Source organism: Bactrocera neohumeralis, chromosome 6, assembly GCF_024586455.1.
Source record: "Bactrocera neohumeralis isolate Rockhampton chromosome 6, APGP_CSIRO_Bneo_wtdbg2-racon-allhic-juicebox.fasta_v2, whole genome shotgun sequence".
NCBI classification, from domain to species: domain Eukaryota; kingdom Metazoa; phylum Arthropoda; class Insecta; order Diptera; family Tephritidae; genus Bactrocera; species Bactrocera neohumeralis.
This window is the reverse complement of record NC_065923.1, coordinates 35897862-35917331: the sequence shown is the minus strand read 5'-3', so window position 1 is coordinate 35917331 and position 19470 is coordinate 35897862. Positions and strand designations below refer to the sequence as shown.

General features: G+C 35.4%; 1 protein-coding gene across 2 annotated transcripts in view; it reads right to left on the bottom strand.

Moving 5' to 3' along the window:
- Positions 1-841: 841 nt before the first annotated feature.
- Positions 842-19470, bottom strand: part of LOC126763001 (kelch-like protein 5) — a 157061-nt gene continuing 138432 nt past the window's right edge. The window contains exons 2-8 of one of the 2 annotated variants that reach the window (XM_050480147.1): positions 3649-3822; positions 3224-3581; positions 2776-3147; positions 2404-2702; positions 1850-2054; positions 1292-1393; positions 842-1221 (exon numbers count right to left, since the gene is read on the bottom strand). In XM_050480147.1, the coding sequence (XP_050336104.1) occupies positions 1009-1221; positions 1292-1393; positions 1850-2054; positions 2404-2702; positions 2776-3147; positions 3224-3581; positions 3649-3800 (1701 nt within the window). In that variant the 5' untranslated portion in view covers positions 3801-3822 and the 3' untranslated portion in view covers positions 842-1008. The remainder of the gene's footprint in view (positions 1222-1291; positions 1394-1849; positions 2055-2403; positions 2703-2775; positions 3148-3223; positions 3582-3648; positions 3823-19470) is intronic. The other variant, XM_050480148.1, reaches the window with a different exon arrangement.

Here is a 19470-nt window from a genome sequence, read left to right as displayed (position 1 = left end):
TACAAAATATTAATTGCATTTGAGGGTGTACAACTCGTTGTTTTCTATTATTAAGATAAAACGATGCCAATTGAAGAAATATTTCCTGAAAACTAAAAAACGATCAAGTTCCTGGACGACAGTCGGACGATTTTCACGAAATAAATATGTCAGAAGCATTAAATTTAAATAATATCACTCCAAATAGTATGTATTATAGATAGAAGTATAAATGTATATTTATTATTTCGAAACTTCTTGAGTACTCTTGTAGTTACAGGTACAATTGTCCGGAATAGTATCACCTCTGAATCTAATTCCATAAAATGTGCTTGTTTCTCACATTTCACTTAGCTTACTTACAATCGCATTATCTGCTTCAATTCACAAACCACATACAAAAATACAAAAACATAATGTGAAAAATTAAAAAGAAACAGTTGTTGTAATTAGAAACATGATTTACTTTCTCTTTATTTATTGAAGCCAGACATTATTTTAAGCTTTATAAACGCTGCTTCTGTGGATATTCAGTTTTCCGTTGAGCTCTGAGCTTTATTATATCTTTTTTGTGCTGATCTAAGTAACTGTGTTCAATTCTGCATAAAAATCTAAAATTATTTCGATTACTTTTCATTTTCATTTAATGTTATTTTTTCAGCTTTATATTATTATCGCAACTGTGATTGTTAAAAGAGCACTCTTAATTTTTGTGTCCACCATCACACCCTCAAGAGAGCTGTTCCTCTCTTACACAGTTTTCGTTAAATTAAAGATCATATTACATATCTATGCAAATACAAATTTATTACACCAGTGGTCGTCACCCTGGTGAATTCAACCGATTTTAGAATTGGTCTCATATTACGGATTCCTAACTTTCAGTTCAAGTGCCTTTAGCACCATCCCCTGCTTCCAAACTAATTATTTTTGTATAAAAATATTGAAATTTTATATTATTTTTATAAGATAATTTAATTTAAAAGAATTTGTTTAATCCAAAAACGGAACAATAATTACATTATTTATTCACATCGAAAACAGCAAGGTTTCAGGCACAACAAAACAGTTACACACTTTTCTTTCGGGTAACAAGCACCTTTCTACCCAACAGAAATTTTCTTCATCAAAGACTGATACACATGACTTCCCAGCAGATTCAGACTGGCCACCAATGGCCCATAGTTTATTGTCTAGCGATACGCAAGCTATATAACCAGGATCAACATCCAAAGAGCAAATCTGCGAAATGTTTTTAAGAATATTGAATTTGACATCAAGCGTTTGGCGAAAATCAACTCAATATATGTACCTGTGACCATGTGTTTTGCTGAGGATCGTATCGTTCAACGCAAACGTGGCTGTACTCATCCCCACGGCCCAAAACATAAATGTGACCTTTATGTGCAGCTACCTGTAATATAAAAAGTAGCAATAAACGTTTTGTTTAATTTTAATGGAGTTAAGAGGGCGACTAAATAAATCAGTGACTATTTTCAATTAGACAATTTCGGTCATTTTTATTGAAGCGGAGTTACTTTTGCTGGTTTTGAAAATTTTAGTGAAGGCTTGCAATGGTGAAATCAAATGGAATCTCTTATTATAGCGGCAGTATGTATTTCACAAATAAATTTGAAAAGTCTAGACAGAATACGAGTTCCGGTTAGGCACATCCGTCTTTAGAAAAAGAAATCCAAGCAGGTGAATGTTCAAACACTTAAGTAAAGTTGTCATACACCGCTGTTGTTGTTGTTTTTACGGAGTTACTCATATACGTCATATACCTTTCTTCGACTCTTCCTCATTCTACCAAATCATGACTTGATGAACGTTCTACTAATATTAATAATTATATTTTAATCTAACTTACACCAGGTAAAATGTGACATTTTGTCATATCCGCGCAAGAAGTCCAAGTATTCGAATCCGGATTGTAGCATTCGACGGATTTTAAATCCCCATTCCTGCTATAACCGCCCATTATATAAATTTTACCATTTAATGTCACTGCACCTGCATGCAATCGTTCAACAATTAAGCTGTTCACGAACTCCCAACCATCGGAAGTCGTATATCTGGAAACAAACAAAAGCAATGAAAAAGAATGCATATTTTTAAACTGAAGCGTCAAAAGTGACATTTCGCCAGTCTGTTAAAAAAACATTTAGAATGATTCTAAATAAGTCGTTGACAATGTCAAATTGTTAGAGTTTTCTTAAGTCAGATTCAATCAGATCATAACATTTCACTGAATTCCCATCTTCTTACATCTCGAAGTACCTTATTTTGTTTATTATCCATACCCTCCTAACACATCTAGTCTAAAGTTCTTTCACCGTTAAGCTTAAAGTTAACCTGAAATTGTTAAAGCTCACAATCGCCATCGTTAGGTAACTCGTTACAGATTCATACTTATATATTCACCTTTCCACCGACGACAAAGCTCTATCCTCACAACCACCAATCGCGTAGATTTTATCATCTAATTCGACAACGCAGTGTGCCCTTCTTGCTTGGATCATGCCGGGAAAATTTTGCCATGTCTTATTTCGTATATTCCAGCTGCGGACGACGTTAAGTGTGGCACAATTTTTATAACCGCCAATAAATAATAAATTATCATCCTTTAAAACAGTTCTATATAGTTCGTAATCGATTTTTATACTCGCATATTCCTGCCACTTATCCTCAGTTTTGTTATATTGCAGCAGTTTGGGATTCTGCTATTCCAAAAATATTGTAAGTACATTAATTTAAGATTCTCATTTCTGAATATAAGCCACAGTGTGCGTTTACCTGCGAGCAAAGCGCTAGGATTGTTTTCTCACCACAATTTGTAGCACTGACACCACGTGGTTCTGTAAATCGGATATTTATCTTTGGCCGTGCTGTAGGCACTCCGATCCATGATAATGCCTTGAAGACCAGTAGCTCACATCCAGGTAACGGCTGTATGTGTGTAATCAGAAAGTCCACATTGAATTGGGTAAGACGCAGACAAGCTATTAAAAGAGGCAGATTCTCTTGACGCGCAGGAACATCGTAATTGTACCAGCGTTGTATGGCATCGTAGGCATCTTCCTCACGGGTTATATTCAAATTGTCAGATACCAGAATACGTTGCAATTTTTCTACATCAAAATTCAAAAACTCATCGCTTCGGCTGATCTAGTATTATTAGAAACAAGATTTAAATTACACAAGTACCGTTATTGTGAGACTTTACGAGTATATTTAGACTCACCTCCATGAAATTTTGTGTTTCGTATTCGATGATTTTCTGCCTAAGAACTTCACATTGCGTTTCACGCTCCAGCGTATAAGCACCCTGTAAAGTGTATTCATCGATATGTGTAATAAGGTAGTCCACACTACTGGTTATGGCATCGTCCAATTGCAAAACGATTGCCGCATTTAGCACGGCTGCGACATTGTTAACGGTAATGGAGGCCTCTCCGGTGTAACAAAAGGTTATTAGATGCTCAAAAATATCGCTATCGATATCATTTATCTCGATGACTGGATTAGTGCCTTGATTGCCATTGAAAAGGTTCTCGAAGTAAGGACTCGCTGCTGCGAGTATCAAACGATGCGCGGGTACACTGGAAAAAAAATTATAAATATTAATCTGTATAATTTTATGTAAGCTGAGGACAAAGTAATACTTACAGAGCCGTTGGGTTTGAAACTTTAAATGTCACATCGATTAGAGACTGCTCGTCGTAGAAGTTAAATATTTTTGTCATTAATTTCTCCATGAAACTGTTCTGCTTACAGGAATTTCTCTGAAGAGCAAGTGTTTGGGAAGAACACGTGGCCATTACTAGTTACTTAACTTTCCTCCTGTAGTAAAAAAATTAAAAAAGTAAATGCATCTGGAAGTTTCCTTCCAAGTTGTCTGGTGTACACTAAATCTGCGTCCGATCAGTGACTGTCTTCTTACCTTGACAACTTTGACGGGTGGTGTGTCCTGTTCGATCCTACACCGGGGTGTTCATAGTTCTTTTACGTGCGAATGAATTATAAACACCCCGGCCAGGGTTATTTTTTTAAAGTGTGCCCGAAGCAGTTTTCAAAATAATTGGTTTTTCGGATAAAACGCACTATAAATCCGGATATATATGTATCTCAATGTTTAGTGTAATTACAGCTAAGTGAACTGAACAACTAAGTTAAATACATAGTCTCTCTCAGTTAAAAAGATGCAGCAACGAAATGAGAAAGCGCTTAGTAAAAATTCTTAATTGCGAAATAAAATTTTTTTAATAATTTATTGATTCATTTAATATACATACATACATATGTATATGTATGTAAACTTAAAAAAAAACCCAAAAATTATTTATTCTTTACAATCTTTAAGTAAAAACATGTTCGTATACCGAAATGTAAGCTCACAGACGAATAAACAGAATTCGGCAACGTAACATGGTAGAGGGCATGTAGTGGTGTGGGAATGCCTGCCGTCTTCTGGAGTCAGGAATTTGGAATTTATCGATAGTATTATGATCAAGAGTGAGTTTCTGAGCATTTTGAAATTAAAAATTTGTTATAAAGTGGCGCGAAATTATATATTTCCGACAACTGTCGATACTATGAAGATAATGATCCGAAACACAAATCCAGAGGTGTGCAAAGTTGACTTGTTTGAAACTGTCCGCACATAGTACATACACCAACACGGTTTCCAGATTTAAATACAATTGAGAATCTTTAGTCTAGTTTTGGATTGAGATATTCGAAATGCCTTGCAAACAGAATGAAATTGCTCCTAGCTACAAAAAGAAATCGGTGGAATCCATGCTGAAACGTATGAAAGCAGTAATAGATAGTAGTTGGTATCTCAAAAGGTATTAATCAAACTAAAATTTTGATTATGTCCTTCAAAAGTATATTTTTGGGGTTTTTTACTAGATCATTTTTGCTATAGATTGGTAACCACAAAATCTGAATTTTTAAAAGCATAAATTAAATATGTATATCAGCCGCTATTAAGGGGTTAGGGGTAGTCAGAATTTTCGCAAAATTATTTTTTTTTGCATTCTCGTTAAGTGTATTATCTTAGAAATATTCTCTAAAAATTTCACGTTGATCCGATAATTAGTTTTTGAGTTATTCGACAAATAACAAAGAGAGCTCGGGCACTTCAAAGAGCTAGTGTGAAACTTTAAACGCGTTTTTCTCAAAACTATGTTTTTTGAACTGGTGACAACTGTAACTCGAAAACTGCTCAGTAGATTTTAATGAAATTTATACAGCTTTTAGAATACATAATAAACTCGTACCTGATCGAAGTACTTTTTTGTTTTTCAAAAATTTCGATTTTTTAAGACCAATTAACTGTCGATTTTTTCGCAAAAATTTCCTGAGGCCGCCATTTTGTTAATTTTTGAAAAAAAGAAAACTCCTTCGATCAGGACCGAGTTTACCTATTTATAAACCTAATTTTTTTTGTCCGATTGATTTTAGATGAATCTCCAAGGACTTATAGTTGTCACCGCAAGTACCTTTTTTTAGAACAGGGTCAACACAAACAACTATAACTTTGGAAATATAATTTTTTTTTTTAATTTTCGTGACTTCAAGTCCACACATTCTATAATAATCACATATTACCACTTTTGTAAAATAACACGATTCAATAGCAAAAAAATACTGAAAATTGTCATTTTTTCGTGCCTCTGACGACCCCTAACCCCTTAAATGAGTTTTCTGAGTATTGGAAAATGAATTAAACTATCAGGTAATGCTTTCTTTAGTACTTTTTATATGATTTCATCACTTTGGCTGTAAGCCACTGTACGAGTACATAAACTATTGAAAAATTCACTTTCCGCTCACAAATTTGTAATATTCGCGTTAAAGCAAACGTTTGGGGCACCTAATCTATAAATTTTCCTTACTTTTAATGTACATACAATATTTAATTTATTCCTTTTAAAATTCAATTCACACACTATGACAGTTCTGCAAAAAATAACATAAACATTGGAAATTTGTTGTTGTTATGTGATCTGAAATGCTGACTGGCACGTTGTACTTTGCTAGAAACGCGTAAATTAATTTGATACTTACCCTGTTATTACAATAAAGCGCAGAAACAACAACAATACAACTTCTGCTTCCTAATATTTCAACACTTACATATGTATGTATGTATGTATGTATGTATGTATGTATGTATGTATATATATTATTCACGCTTCGCACAACACAACCGGTAAAAGAAAACTGAACTGAATTTCTTGCGTACTCACAGCTTAATGAAGCTAAAGCATTTTTCTACACCACCGATCGTCTCGTCATTGCTCTCTTGAGTCACTCAAATACAACAAACTCAGCGTTTTTTAAGGACAATACACAAAATGATCGCAGCCGGCAAGCAAAGTTCCGCTGGCGCCGTCTGGCTAGCTGTGGCTCCCACGAAAATAACAGTTCTCTGAGTTATTCCGCGATTTGTAGATATGGGCATACACTTCCCGCCAATAGGTTAGACGCAACCGACTTTCGTTAGTATTCAGCTAATAAACAATGGCCTGGGTTAAACACTAATACTTGCAGGATAATTTTCAAAAGATTTACATATAAATTTAACAAAACATTGTCATACAAAAAGTCCATTCTCAGACTAAAAGAGCCCATTAAGGTTAATGAGTGAAATAAGTCTGCTTTTTGGCATTCCTACATATGTACATACATACATATGTATGTATATGCTCTTCTCTTCCCATTTTTGCTTCAAATATTGCTCAAATTCGACTGAGTTCTTAATTTTCGATCGTTTTTTGATCAAAATAATTTTTATATACATATGTATTTCTAACAGAATAAGTTTATTCAGTCTTCAAATGCGGAGGTATGTTTTCTCGAGTCAATTATTTATTTAATTTTATTTTCGAATTTTGAAAGAAAACTACATATTTTGCCCCACTAAGACTGGCGTGGTGGAAAAGATAATGGTTTATTGAAGAAAATATTGGTGCGGTTTACTTATGACTAGTAGTGTACTAATATATGTACATATGTATGTATGTAGATCTAGTATTTATTATTGCTTTGCTGCACGGAGGACCACCGTGCTAGTTTGATTATTCGGTGTACAGTATCTTATAGAAGTATTTAAAATTTTTAAGAGCAAGGAGCTACAGTAGCTGACTTACATATACATATGTACATACATACATATGTATATGAATATGACGCAAACGCGCAATTGGCGGTAGAAGGCAATAGAAATCGTTTGTCAGTTATGTAATTTTTATACTCTCGCAACAAAGTTGCTAAGGGGAGTATTATAGTTTTGTTCACATAACGGTTGTTTGTAAGTCCTAAAACTAAAAGAGTTAGATATAGGGTTATATATACCAAAGTGATCAGGGTGACGAGTAGAGTTGAAATCCGGATGTCTGTCTGTCCGTCCGTCCGTCTGTCCGTCCGTCCGTGCAAGCTGTAACTTGAGTAAAAATTGAGATATCATCATGACACTTAGTACACGTATTTCTAGGCTTCATAAAAAGGTTAAGTTCGAAGATGGGAAAATCGGTCCATTGCCACGCCCACAAAATGGCGAAAACCGAAAACCTATAAAGTGTCATAACTAAGCCATAAATAAAGATATTAAAGTGAAATTTGGCACAAAGGATCGCGTTAGGGAGGGGCATATTTGAACGTAATTTTCTTGGAAAAGTGGGCGTGGCCCCGCCCCCTACTAAGTTTTTTAGACATATCTCGGAAACTACTATAGCTATGTCAACCAAACTCTATAGAGTCGTTTCCTTCAGGCATTTCCATATACATTTCAAAAATGGAAAAAATCGGATAATAACCGCGCCCACCTCCCATACAAAGGTTATGTTGAAAATCACTAAAAGTGCGTTAACCGACTAACAAAAAACGTCAGAAACACTAAATTTTACGGGAAATGGCAGAAGGAAGATACGCGCTTCCTTTTTTTTTATATTGAAAATGGGCGTGGCCTCGCCCACTTAGGGACCAAAAACCATATCTCAGGAAATAATCGACCGATTTCAATGAAATTCGGTATATAATATTCTCGTAACACCCTGATGACATGTACGAAATATGGGTGAAATCAGTTCACAACCACGCCTTCTTCCAATATAACGCTATTTTGAATTCCATCTGATGCCTTCTCTGTATAATACGAGTATATACATTCGGAACCAATGATGATAGCGGAATAAAACTTTGCACAAATACGGTATTTGTAAATGACGGATAATGAAATCTCGATTATCACTTTATCATGCGAGAGTATAAAATGTTCGGTGACACCCGAACTTAGCGCCTCCTTACTTGTTCTATTAATATTCACTCAAATTATAAGACATAAAAATCGATTTCCGACTCAATGCTGACCATGTTGCAGCGTACCGTAGGCATACTGCTTTGAGATTGGTGAACTGTTGCGCACGCATGAAGTCCTTTACACATCTGCTGAACGATCTCTCATGTCACATGTGTGTCATTCATATGTGAAAGCAGCGAAGTTCGCTTCATCGGAGCGCAAAAGGCGTGGCTAAAAACGATTCAGTAGAAATTTAGTTGTTGCCGAAGCATTTTGTGCCGGGAACTACATATGTACATATGTTGTTGTTAGTTTTTTATTGATCTTGTTTCGCAATTATAACCCAGCTACCACTATAATTTTAACAAAAGAGCACTTTTGCCTTAAAAAAAAATCAATAAAAATAAAAATAAATATTTTAAAATTATCTGTTTTTATAAGGTTTTAAGAATATCGCAGTTTTTATGCCAAAGTGGCCAGACTATATGTATGTATGTATGTACATATGTTATCTACAGTATCCAAAATTTACATATGTATGTACATACATACATATGTACCTACTGTAGAACCGTCTTTTCAAATAAATACTTTTCTACTTATTTATTTACTTAATACGTCTTCACCTTTTAATTTCCCGGTCACAATCGTTGCTGCTATAACATTTCCTATTACTTTTTAACAGCTCATCTTTTACCATTACAAAGTCGTGGATGACTTATGTATATTATGAAGCATAATAATTGTTACTCTAACTTTCAATTGAAGATTATGCAGTGGTAATCCCGACAAATCAAGCGAATTGAGAAATGCGATAGAATAATTCACCACACCTTCTTCATTCGTCACAGTATCCAAAGATTTATACGAAACCAGATCACCAGGTATATTAAGTTGTATGGCTGTACCTATTTAATTCGTTAAAATCTTTATTTTTTGCTGCCAAACGTATTTAAAAACTTTCGACAACAACGGAGAATATGGCACGATCCAACGATTGTCTACTTCAATATCTTGATTCCTTCCTTTAATCACTGTTGATCTACCATTATCTTCAGTTGATCGGCGACGATATGATGGATAACCGTTATTTCCAGTAACAGTGTCCGAAACCAAAGCTTTTGGATATCGTTTCGTACACTTCCCCTCAACCATGCATGGAGAATGAACATTAAACTCTCCACATGGGCCATGGATCATGTTTTTAGCAACGACATTAAAGAATTCTGGTCGAAATGCCATCATCAACTTCATCCAGTGTTATTTTATTCACCGACCAAATCAAAATATGAGCATGTAGCAAATCGCGTTTCTGCCACTCCACAGAGTACATTCAACAACGCACCTCAACAAAAACGTGAATTTTTATGATGAAATCCATGAGTGTTGTCAATTTTTGTTTGAATATACAGTGGCTCAAAGTAATAATGGAACATGGGGAGTCCCAAAAATTCGGTATTCAGGTTAGTCTAGTTCTGTGTTTAAGAGCTATACATAAGTAAGATGGGTAAATAACCGCAGCTGAACAGCGGGAAACTGTCATTTGGTTGTCAAAATCAGGGAAATCTATCCGTGTTATAAGTGAAATTGTGAATCGAGCTCCGACAACTGTATTTAATATATTAAAAAGGTACAAAAATAACGGTAACTTTAGCAATAGACCAAAGCCGAGTAAACGCAAATTTTTTTCTGAGTCGATGAGCGTTGGCCTTATCACAAATGAGGAAAGAACCTCATACAAGTGCTCCAAAATTAGCTTCCTTAGCGGAGAAGTATTTAGGGAAAAAATCGGATCCAGAAACTGTGCGGAATGTGCTGGCAAAATACAATAATGTATAATGGAAGAGTCGGGAGGAAAAAACCTTTTGGAAGCAAGGTCAACAAACAGAGACGAATCAACTTTGCCAAAAAGCATATTCTTAAAGATTTTTCCTTCTGGCAAAATGGTTTATACGCGGACGAAAGTAAATTCAACATATTTCGGTCAGATGGGCAGTCATACGTTTGGGGAAAGCCTAACACAGAGCTTAAACAAATTAACCTACGGCCAACTGAGAAGCATGGCATGGGATCGATAATGATATGGGGCGCGATATTTGCTAGTGGACCGGGAATAATGCTTATAATGGAAGGGAATATGAATAAGATGGCTTATTTGAACATTTTGAAAGCGAATGCGAAGAAAAGTGCTCGAAAAAAGTAGAAAAAGATTTTATATTTTCTCAGGATAATGATCCAAAGCACAAGACTTACGTTATGGCTGTTGTACAATTGCCATCACGTGCTAGACATACATACATACATACTTATATGAACATTAAACACAATTTTAAAAACAAATTTTTATACCCTGAACAGGGTATATTAAGTTTGTCACGAAGTTTGTAACACCCAGGAGGAATCGTCGGAGACCCTATAAAGTATATATATATAAATGATCAGTATGTCGAGCTGAGTCGATTTAGCCATGTCCGTCTATCTGTCCGTCTGTCCGTCTGTCTGTCTGTATATATACGAACTAGTCCCTCAGTTTTTCAGATATCGTTTTGAAATTTTGCAAACGTCATTTTCTCTTCAAGAAGCTGCTCATTTGTCGGAACGGCCGATATCGGACCACTATAACATATAGCTGCCATACAAACTGAACGATCGGAATCAAATGCTTGTATGGAAAACTTTCAAATTTGACAAGATATATTCACGAAATTTGGTATATGTTATTTTCTGAGGCAATAATGTAATCTTCGAAAAAATTGTTCAGATCGGTTAACTATAGCATATAGCTGCCATACAAACTGAACGATCGGAATCAAGTTCTTGTATGGACAACTTTCACATTTGACAAGATATATTCACCAAATTTGGTATAGATTATTTCCTAAAGCAACAATGTAATCTCCGAAGAAATTGATCAGATCGGTTAACTATAGCATATAGCTTCCATACAAACTGAACACATATGTAGTTACTAACAGAAATGCACCTGTGAAGGGTATATTAGCTTCGGTGCAACCGAAGTTAACGTTTTTTCTTGTTTGTATTTAAGTTAAAATTATTTTATTCGTACAGTTGTTATAACTTTGAGCCACTGTGCGTGCTGTTAGGTCGTGACGATCTGTTGGCGATTGCCCATTAAATAAGAGATCTCTAATTTCAGCTCATTGTGGATTGCACGTAAACGTAATAAACAAATCAGCTCGGCCGTAATCGTACGTATGTAAGTCATTGCGCCCTGTGCATATTCGTGCATATGACGTGGACTTCCAGTGTATGAAGATGGCAAAATGATTATTCTTCCGAGATCGTTCACATTTCCATCGTTGTTAATGACAACACGCAAATGTACAATGTATCAATGTATATATTTTTTGTACGTAATTTTGCTGATTAAACGAATAAAATTCAATTGCTCAGTTTCAATCTTTTGCATACATATGTACATACATACATATCTACAGCATCTGATGAAAAAGTCGTCGACAGTGCAAAATATGAGTAATTTATTTAATTTATTTGTTTCAGATCCTACAATGAAACAATCCAAATATAAAATAAAATATTTCCCAATAGATTTGATGTAGTTTTCACTGACCATTCAAAGGATTTATCATTTTGACATTAAAATGTTACACATCCTCTCCGGAATATCGGATATTGTAAAGCATCATAGAAGCGATGCGTGTCAGAAACACGTTGTAAGTTCGAATTCCTATGTTGCAACACAATATCACGCGACTGAAACTCATCTCCGATAATAACAATGGCAACTTCATCACTCGTAGTAGCATTAAATCGCCTTGCGAGCTCCCCAACAGGAGTTTTATCAGCTCGAATGACAATTTTATAATCATCCGACGGCATACGATCATGGGCTGTTTAAAACAATCGAACCAATTCATTTTCAGCGTGGAAAAAATTTTGTAGGCGTTCAACAATTTCTCTTCTCACACTTGAACTGATATAGCAACGACGTTCTTCGCTTTGCAATGTTCACAAATACAGACATTAATCTAATATTAACTCTATCTCATCTAAATCTAAATCTCTTTGCAAATGCTGCACATCGTTTTCCTGTGCTCTCCTAACTGCTACCTGCGAAGCCGCACGCGAACGTTTTCCAATATTATCACGTTTTGGTGGCATTTTTCAAATTTACAATTCAAAATTACAATTCAAAATCTGCAAATCTGCGAATAACAACTTAGAATCCTCTTAAAACAATATTATTTTTAATTTCAAGAAACAAAATCCAATCAAGCATAAAAATTGATAAATTGGCTAAATATGCAATCACTTCACACGACAATATTCCGTTAAATTCTTTGTTTCGTTGGCGTCTTGTATTATAATTTCACGTATTTAATTTAATATTGAAAATAATTAAACAATCTTAACTTTTATTTGAAAAATTTATTCGATCTATTCTAATTGTTGTTCAAAAAATGTAAACAAAGATGTTTCATTTTCCTATTTTCCTCTAAAATTCTGAAAATTTTCTCGCCCTTATCAGTGTGTTACATTTTAGCTAAATGTTAAATAACATTCTCTGTCTAACCTTAACATTCTCTGTGTTGGAATAGTGCACTCACCTTTTATATATTTTTTTTTTCACTACCAAATTAAGAAAAACGCACTCAATGCCGAAAAAAGGGGTTTTGTCTAATTTTTAGACTGCTCCGCAGGGTATGCCGGCCTGCGTGGTTGCGATCGCTTGGGTCTTCTGATGGCATTACGGCTGCGATGAGCATCATGACGCCCGCCATCGAGTACGCCGGTGCGGTGTAGTAGTGTGTGGTGGGGACGCATGCATACTTGGCATTGGTAGCCCGTTGTGCACTCTTGTGTAAGATGAGTGGGTGCCAGACAATTCAGGCAATGTCCATGTGCCTGAGCGACCTGCTGGCGTTGCTGAGGAGTCATCCCCTTGATCGGCGGCACAGAGCGCATTCGGTTGTGGTGGTTCGGAGCCGTTGATCGCATGTCGTTTTGTGGAGCCGTTGAAACTGCTCGGGGAGCTGCGGTGGTTATGGTGGTTCGCGGCGCTGCGACTGGTGTAGTCTTCGAGCGCGGAACAGTAACTGCCGAACGTATTGTGGGCGTGGGCGCAGTTGGAATCTCGGAATCCATTGTTATCTGTTAAAAGATTTTATTTTAATTAACATATACATACATATATATATTCATATAGGCATTGGTGCCACGAAATGTGGCACGAGTGAGTCGTCATGTGGATCGACTCATTTTTCTTGGTTTTTGCGGTTACTTATAGCTAATGGAGGCTTTTATTATTATTTATTTTCGTTTCTTTGTTTATTAGTTACGGTTACGTTATTTTCGATTTACTTTTCGGTTTTATCGGCGGTTGGCAAAAAGCATAGCTTGACGAGCGGCCTGGTTAGTGTTCCCGTTTGAGTGCGGAGATCGACTACGCGAATATGACCGTCGGAGCCGTAGTAGAGCTTCTATATGCGGCCAAGCCGCCATTCGGTGGGGGGGAGACAATCATCATTGATCAAGACACAATCTCCAAGCTTAGGCGCATTTTCTGTTGTTTTCCATCGGTACCTTCTGTGGAGGTCCTTTAAAAAATCATCTTTCCAACGGCGACTGAATTCATGATGGAGAATTTTAATTCGTTCCCATCTGTTTAATAAGGAGAGCGTCTCCACGCCTGGCTCAGGTGTGGCCAGGATGGGCGCTCCTTTAAGAAAGTGGCCGGGAGTTAGTGCTGTGAAGTCTGAGGGATCTTTCGAGAGAGCTGCGAGAGGCCGTGAGTTGAGAACGGCTTCAATTCTAGTTAAGAGTGTCGTGAATTCTTCATAATTAAATTTGTGGATTTTATGAAACAAGTCTCACCAGACATTGTACAAATCCGGCTCGAAGGACCATGTTGGAATAGTGCACTCACCTTTTATATATTTTTTTTTTTTCACTACCAAATTAAGAAAAACGCACTCAATGCCGAAAAAAGGGGTTTTGTCTAATTTTTATTTAAAAAATGCTTTATGGCTTTGCTTAACCGATGCGAATTAAAAGAAAACACGTTCTTCAAAATGGTACAAAATAATGGAATAACGCGGTTGGTTTCGCAACGGGATGACGGCGGATAGATGCGGGATGGGCAAACGTAAGACCGATCGCTGGTAGTGTCGCTAACGAACTGATTGGAATATCTGGTAATCGGTCCTTCTTTATCCCCGTTGATGCTGGATAGAATGGACATCTGTCAAATACACACGTTCTTATGGACACAGTTATGTAGTTGTGCAGCTGGCTCAATAACTGCGTCCCTAAGAACGTGTGTATTCTAATATATTCGTTTGCAGTCGGTCGCGCTCATTGTGTTCAGTACTTCTATGTGTCGAAACACTGACGCGACGGTAAAGCGCCACAACATTGTGTTGTTGGTAGAAAATCCGAGCTGTGCCGAAAGAAACTAACAAACGATCGCCGATTGTTACCGCTTCCCTTGCTGCTCGAACAGCGTCGCCAACAATACTATTTATTAGTATAGTATATTATGTAAAAATCAAATTAAATTATTAAATATATGTATGTAAAAGTCTAAATTGACTGTAAATAGTACTATGCATGCATTCATACAAAACTATACTCATATCATAATTATTGCATGCCAATATGTAAATGCCGACGGCAAAACGCAAAAGCATACATACATATTTGCATACATTGCGAAAGCAAAAATTGAAGCATGGAAATATCACAATGCTGTTGTTGGGAGTATCATAAGGAGCATGTATACATATTTATGTCTCTTCATATTCTTGAGTATGCGAGAGAGCTGTATTTGTACACATTTTTCGCTGTTAAAAATGGAATATCAAAGAACTTATTTTTCTTCGATATTCCCTGATTGCGCATATGTACATGCTATGGTATCATAAGCCGTACGTATATTATTTCTCTTCATATTCTCTGTTTGAGTATGTGGAGAACTGTTAAAAATGTTAACATTTCACATCGTGAATTCTGAAGTTGTGAGGTAAATTCCGTACTCCAATCTTACAAATAAATTGTTCGACATCGAACCTGCACCTTCTCTATGTTTTAAGTTCTCTGGATCAGCTCTGTTCACGTGCTACTGTTAAAATTTCTCCTTTTGAGCTATGTACATAGCTGTGGTGAAGAACGCTCTTCGCATTTTGTTAGCTTTTGACAGTTCACATGCTTGTCCGTAGTTGGACCTTCTCTATAATTTACGTTCTCTAGGTTTACTGAAAAGGCTATTTTTGGAAGGAAATTTTGCATGTGTAATAGTATTTTGATCCAACTGTACAATTATAATAGGTGGCATAAATATTTGCCATATCAATTCGTCATCTGTAGCTTTAATCAAGTGGTTCTCAGCCGTGTGACTTGGAGCAATAAGATGCCAAGATAAACAGCCCTTTCTTTGATAAGTTGTGTTCAATTGTCAATAAACAACTAAAGATTTCCTTATATTCACAAACTTGTATTGGCTATATGAGTTAACGCTCCCTCCTCCATGCACGTCACTGAACGACAATACACCACATTAACGCGATCCACACAAGAAGACACCACACAGGAAGACGCATCTACAATCAATTATTCAATACACCATACAACTAGGCATATTCACCACCCAGTAGACCTTAAAATGATCAACTCTATCGAAATTTCAATTCCCGTTTCTTTCATCACAACGTTCTCCTGCGGTCAGTAGCAGCAGTATTTTGTCCGTCATGTGAAGTGAAACAAGTGAAAAGAATTGCGGAAAACTTGAAATAAAATTAAAGAGTTTTGAAAAAGTGAAATTATAATTGGAATCTGAAAGTCGAATATTTAAGAGATAAAAATAAAGAGTGAAAATTTAATTGTGGAATATAAATGAGTATATGTACATATGATCCTCTGAGTTATAGTGACAGGCACAACGGATTTTTAAGAACCTAATAAAACAAAAAAAAAGTGCGGTCAACAATCCACAAACATATACAACAACATAATTATAAAAACAAGTAAGGAAGGGCCACGTTCGGTTGCAACCGAACATTTTATACTCTTGCAACTTGCAAGAATCAAAGCCAGGGAAATGCTTTAAGGTGTAAAACCAATCATATAGAGTAAAGTCAGCCGGATGTTCGAAAATCCTGATATTAGTTATATAGGGGCTAGGCCAAGTTTTCGCTCAAATTTATCTATTTTAGGCACAAAGATACACTGTTATGAGTAAAACACGCTCTCTTATTTTCATTAGGATAACTCTCGTATTCGCCGATATATGCGGTGCCAAGTCACACGGAAGTTCGAAAATCTTTATATTAGGTATTTGGGGGCTAAGGGAAGTATTGATTCGATTCAATACAATTTGAACATACACACGTACCATTGTCAGGAAATACTATCACTGAATTTCAATTATATATCTCACACATTGACCGACATTTTCGATCAAAAGTCAACTATAGGTACCGTTGTCTAAATATTGGGTACCTAGTGGCTTGAACATTTTTTATTGGATTTAAACAATTTTGGGATAGATAGCTCACATTAAAGGCATGATTATTTGTGCGTAAGTCTTGTGCCGTTATATTTACTGCTACTTGATTTGTGTACTGGAAAGTAAAAGTGAAATTTAAAATTGTGCTATGTATATGGGAAGTACGCTTGGTTATTGGTATCGAGATATGTGATTTCGCCAAAAAGTAGGTGATGCTCTTGATGTTCTCCCAAAAACTCTTTGCTAGAGTATGTATGATATCTAAAAACTTTTGAAGAACCATTTTTCAAAATGATATTTCTTTGCGAATTTCATTTTAAGTTCCTTGTCAAATGTATTAGTATCGGTTTTTTTTAATTAAAATTTTTTTCTTTTAAAAATTCACACACAGCACATGTTTCCGAAGAGCCACTGGAACAACTGTGTTGTTTAATTCTTTCTGATAAATGGTTTCAATCTCGAATTCCCGTACACCAAACATTATTCCTTTGTGAAGCAAATAACCAGAAAGTTGACAATAGACAGCGTCTAGTATTTTGCAATAACACAATCAAATACGATTAACTGGCCTATATTTAGAATATAAAGGTCCTGAAGGCTGTAAAGGCCCAATATCAAGAATTTGAAATTTTCAATTATCACTCAATATTTTTTTCGTGAAGTTCTTCAAGTCAGAGAAGACTTGTCGTACACATTTTCGAAAAATGTAGAGGTCTGTAGTTCCTCCAAGCCCTCCGCTCTTATGTGTGTCACGCCTTACGATTCCGATTACTTTGGCGGAGGGGTAAAAAACCGAATTTCCGTATAAATGGGGTATGTACGGATAGGGGAGCTTCTCCAGAGGAGGAATATCCAAAAATAATGTAAAAATTGCTAATATTTTTTAAAATATTCACGATTAAAAGTTCAAAAATTTGCTCTAAGAAAACATGTTATTTCTCTATGTTTCATAAAATTTTTTTACATTTTTTACTTTGTATATTTAAATATACACTCTAAACATTAAAATAAGTTCACATTTCACTTTTGTTTTGCTATATTTTACCTAAATTTATAAATTTAAAAATCATTTAGCACACTCATCGTTGAAAAGGTTAGATTGTTTACAATTATGAGGAAAACGAGCCTTGCCACATCTTAAACAGCAAATATGTAGGATTTTTAACAATTTTTCTTTGTTTGTTTTATCGCGTGATTCTTTTTTCTATATTAACTATAAAAAAACACTTTCTACATATGTATATGTGTAATACGTAATTTATGTGACTGAAGTACTTTCGCGCCTTCGGCCGCGCTCTAAAAAAATAACCCTGGCCGAGCGAATACCTGGGGTGACTGAAGTAATATCGCGTAGTACTCCTTTCTGCGTTGGCGGCCTTCGGCCGCGCTCTAAAAACATAACTCTGGCCGAGCGAATACTCGGGGTGGCTAAAGTACTTTCGCGTAGTACTCCTTTCTGCGTTAAAAATAAAAAAATATATATACTTTTTGTTATAAAGTGGTGAAAGTGGTTATATTCTTTGGTTATTATGCACTCATATTCAAACAAAATTTAAGTTTTCGTTATAAAATTTATACATTTTGATTATTATTTCTGTCAGCGATTTCCATTTATTTTTTATAATATTTACATTGGTTTGTATATTAGGTGACGATATATGTATGTATATATTATTATATTTAAAATATGAGTTTTGGATATAAAGTGGTTATATTTTACGGTTATCATGCACTCATATTGAAACAAAATTTGAGTTTTCGTACTGTACTGTAACCTTACACTTTATTACGTAACATTATTATATAATATTACTTATACATACATATGTATATATAATATTATTATATAATATTACTAATACATGTACATATATAATATTACTTATTTGCTTAATAAATTAAAAAAAGAAAATATCCATATGCATGAATAGAGGAATTTCAGCGAATTGCCTTGTCATCACATGGCAGCGCTTCATTTCTTCCTAATTTTTGGTAAACAAAGGTGGTTCAAACGAGTGTAAAATGTAATTTTTAAAATAAAGATTTTTTAAACAAAAAACCTGCTAAAAGTGTAAAATGTGGATTTATTTAAAAGATTATAGTGTAATTTAATTAATTTGAAGAGAAAAATGTGAATAAAGTGGTTTTAACGTGGTGAAATAGCTTCTTGAAATGTTCGAATTTTGCGAATTTTTGAACTTAAAGGTCGAATATCTCGTAAACTAAGCGTTTGCGGTACCTATAACTCTGTATATTTTTTAATCAGGAGGACTTCCTCTTTCCAACGGTACCTTCAAATCGCGGCGCCAAAGAAATCGGAATCGTGCCCCTTATCAAAAAGGATAATTTTAGAAAATGTATTTTTATTTTTATTAATATTTTTTTTTTAGGACAAAGGTGTTCATTTGTACAAAGCCATGTGACAACAACATCAATAAAAAACTAACACATATGTAAGTAGTTCTCGAAATGGCAAAAAATACTTCGGGACATAACTAAATTTCTACTGAAGCGTTTTTAGCCACGCCTAGAACTTGAAATAGAGGGACCTTCGTTGCTTTCCCATATGAATGGCACACATGTGACATGAGAAATCGTTCAGCAGACGTGTAAGGGTGAGAACAGAGTGACCGCTTGTTGCCGAGCCGAGCCGACTGACGCTTATTGCGAGAACTTGTTCATGCGAGAAACAAGTTTG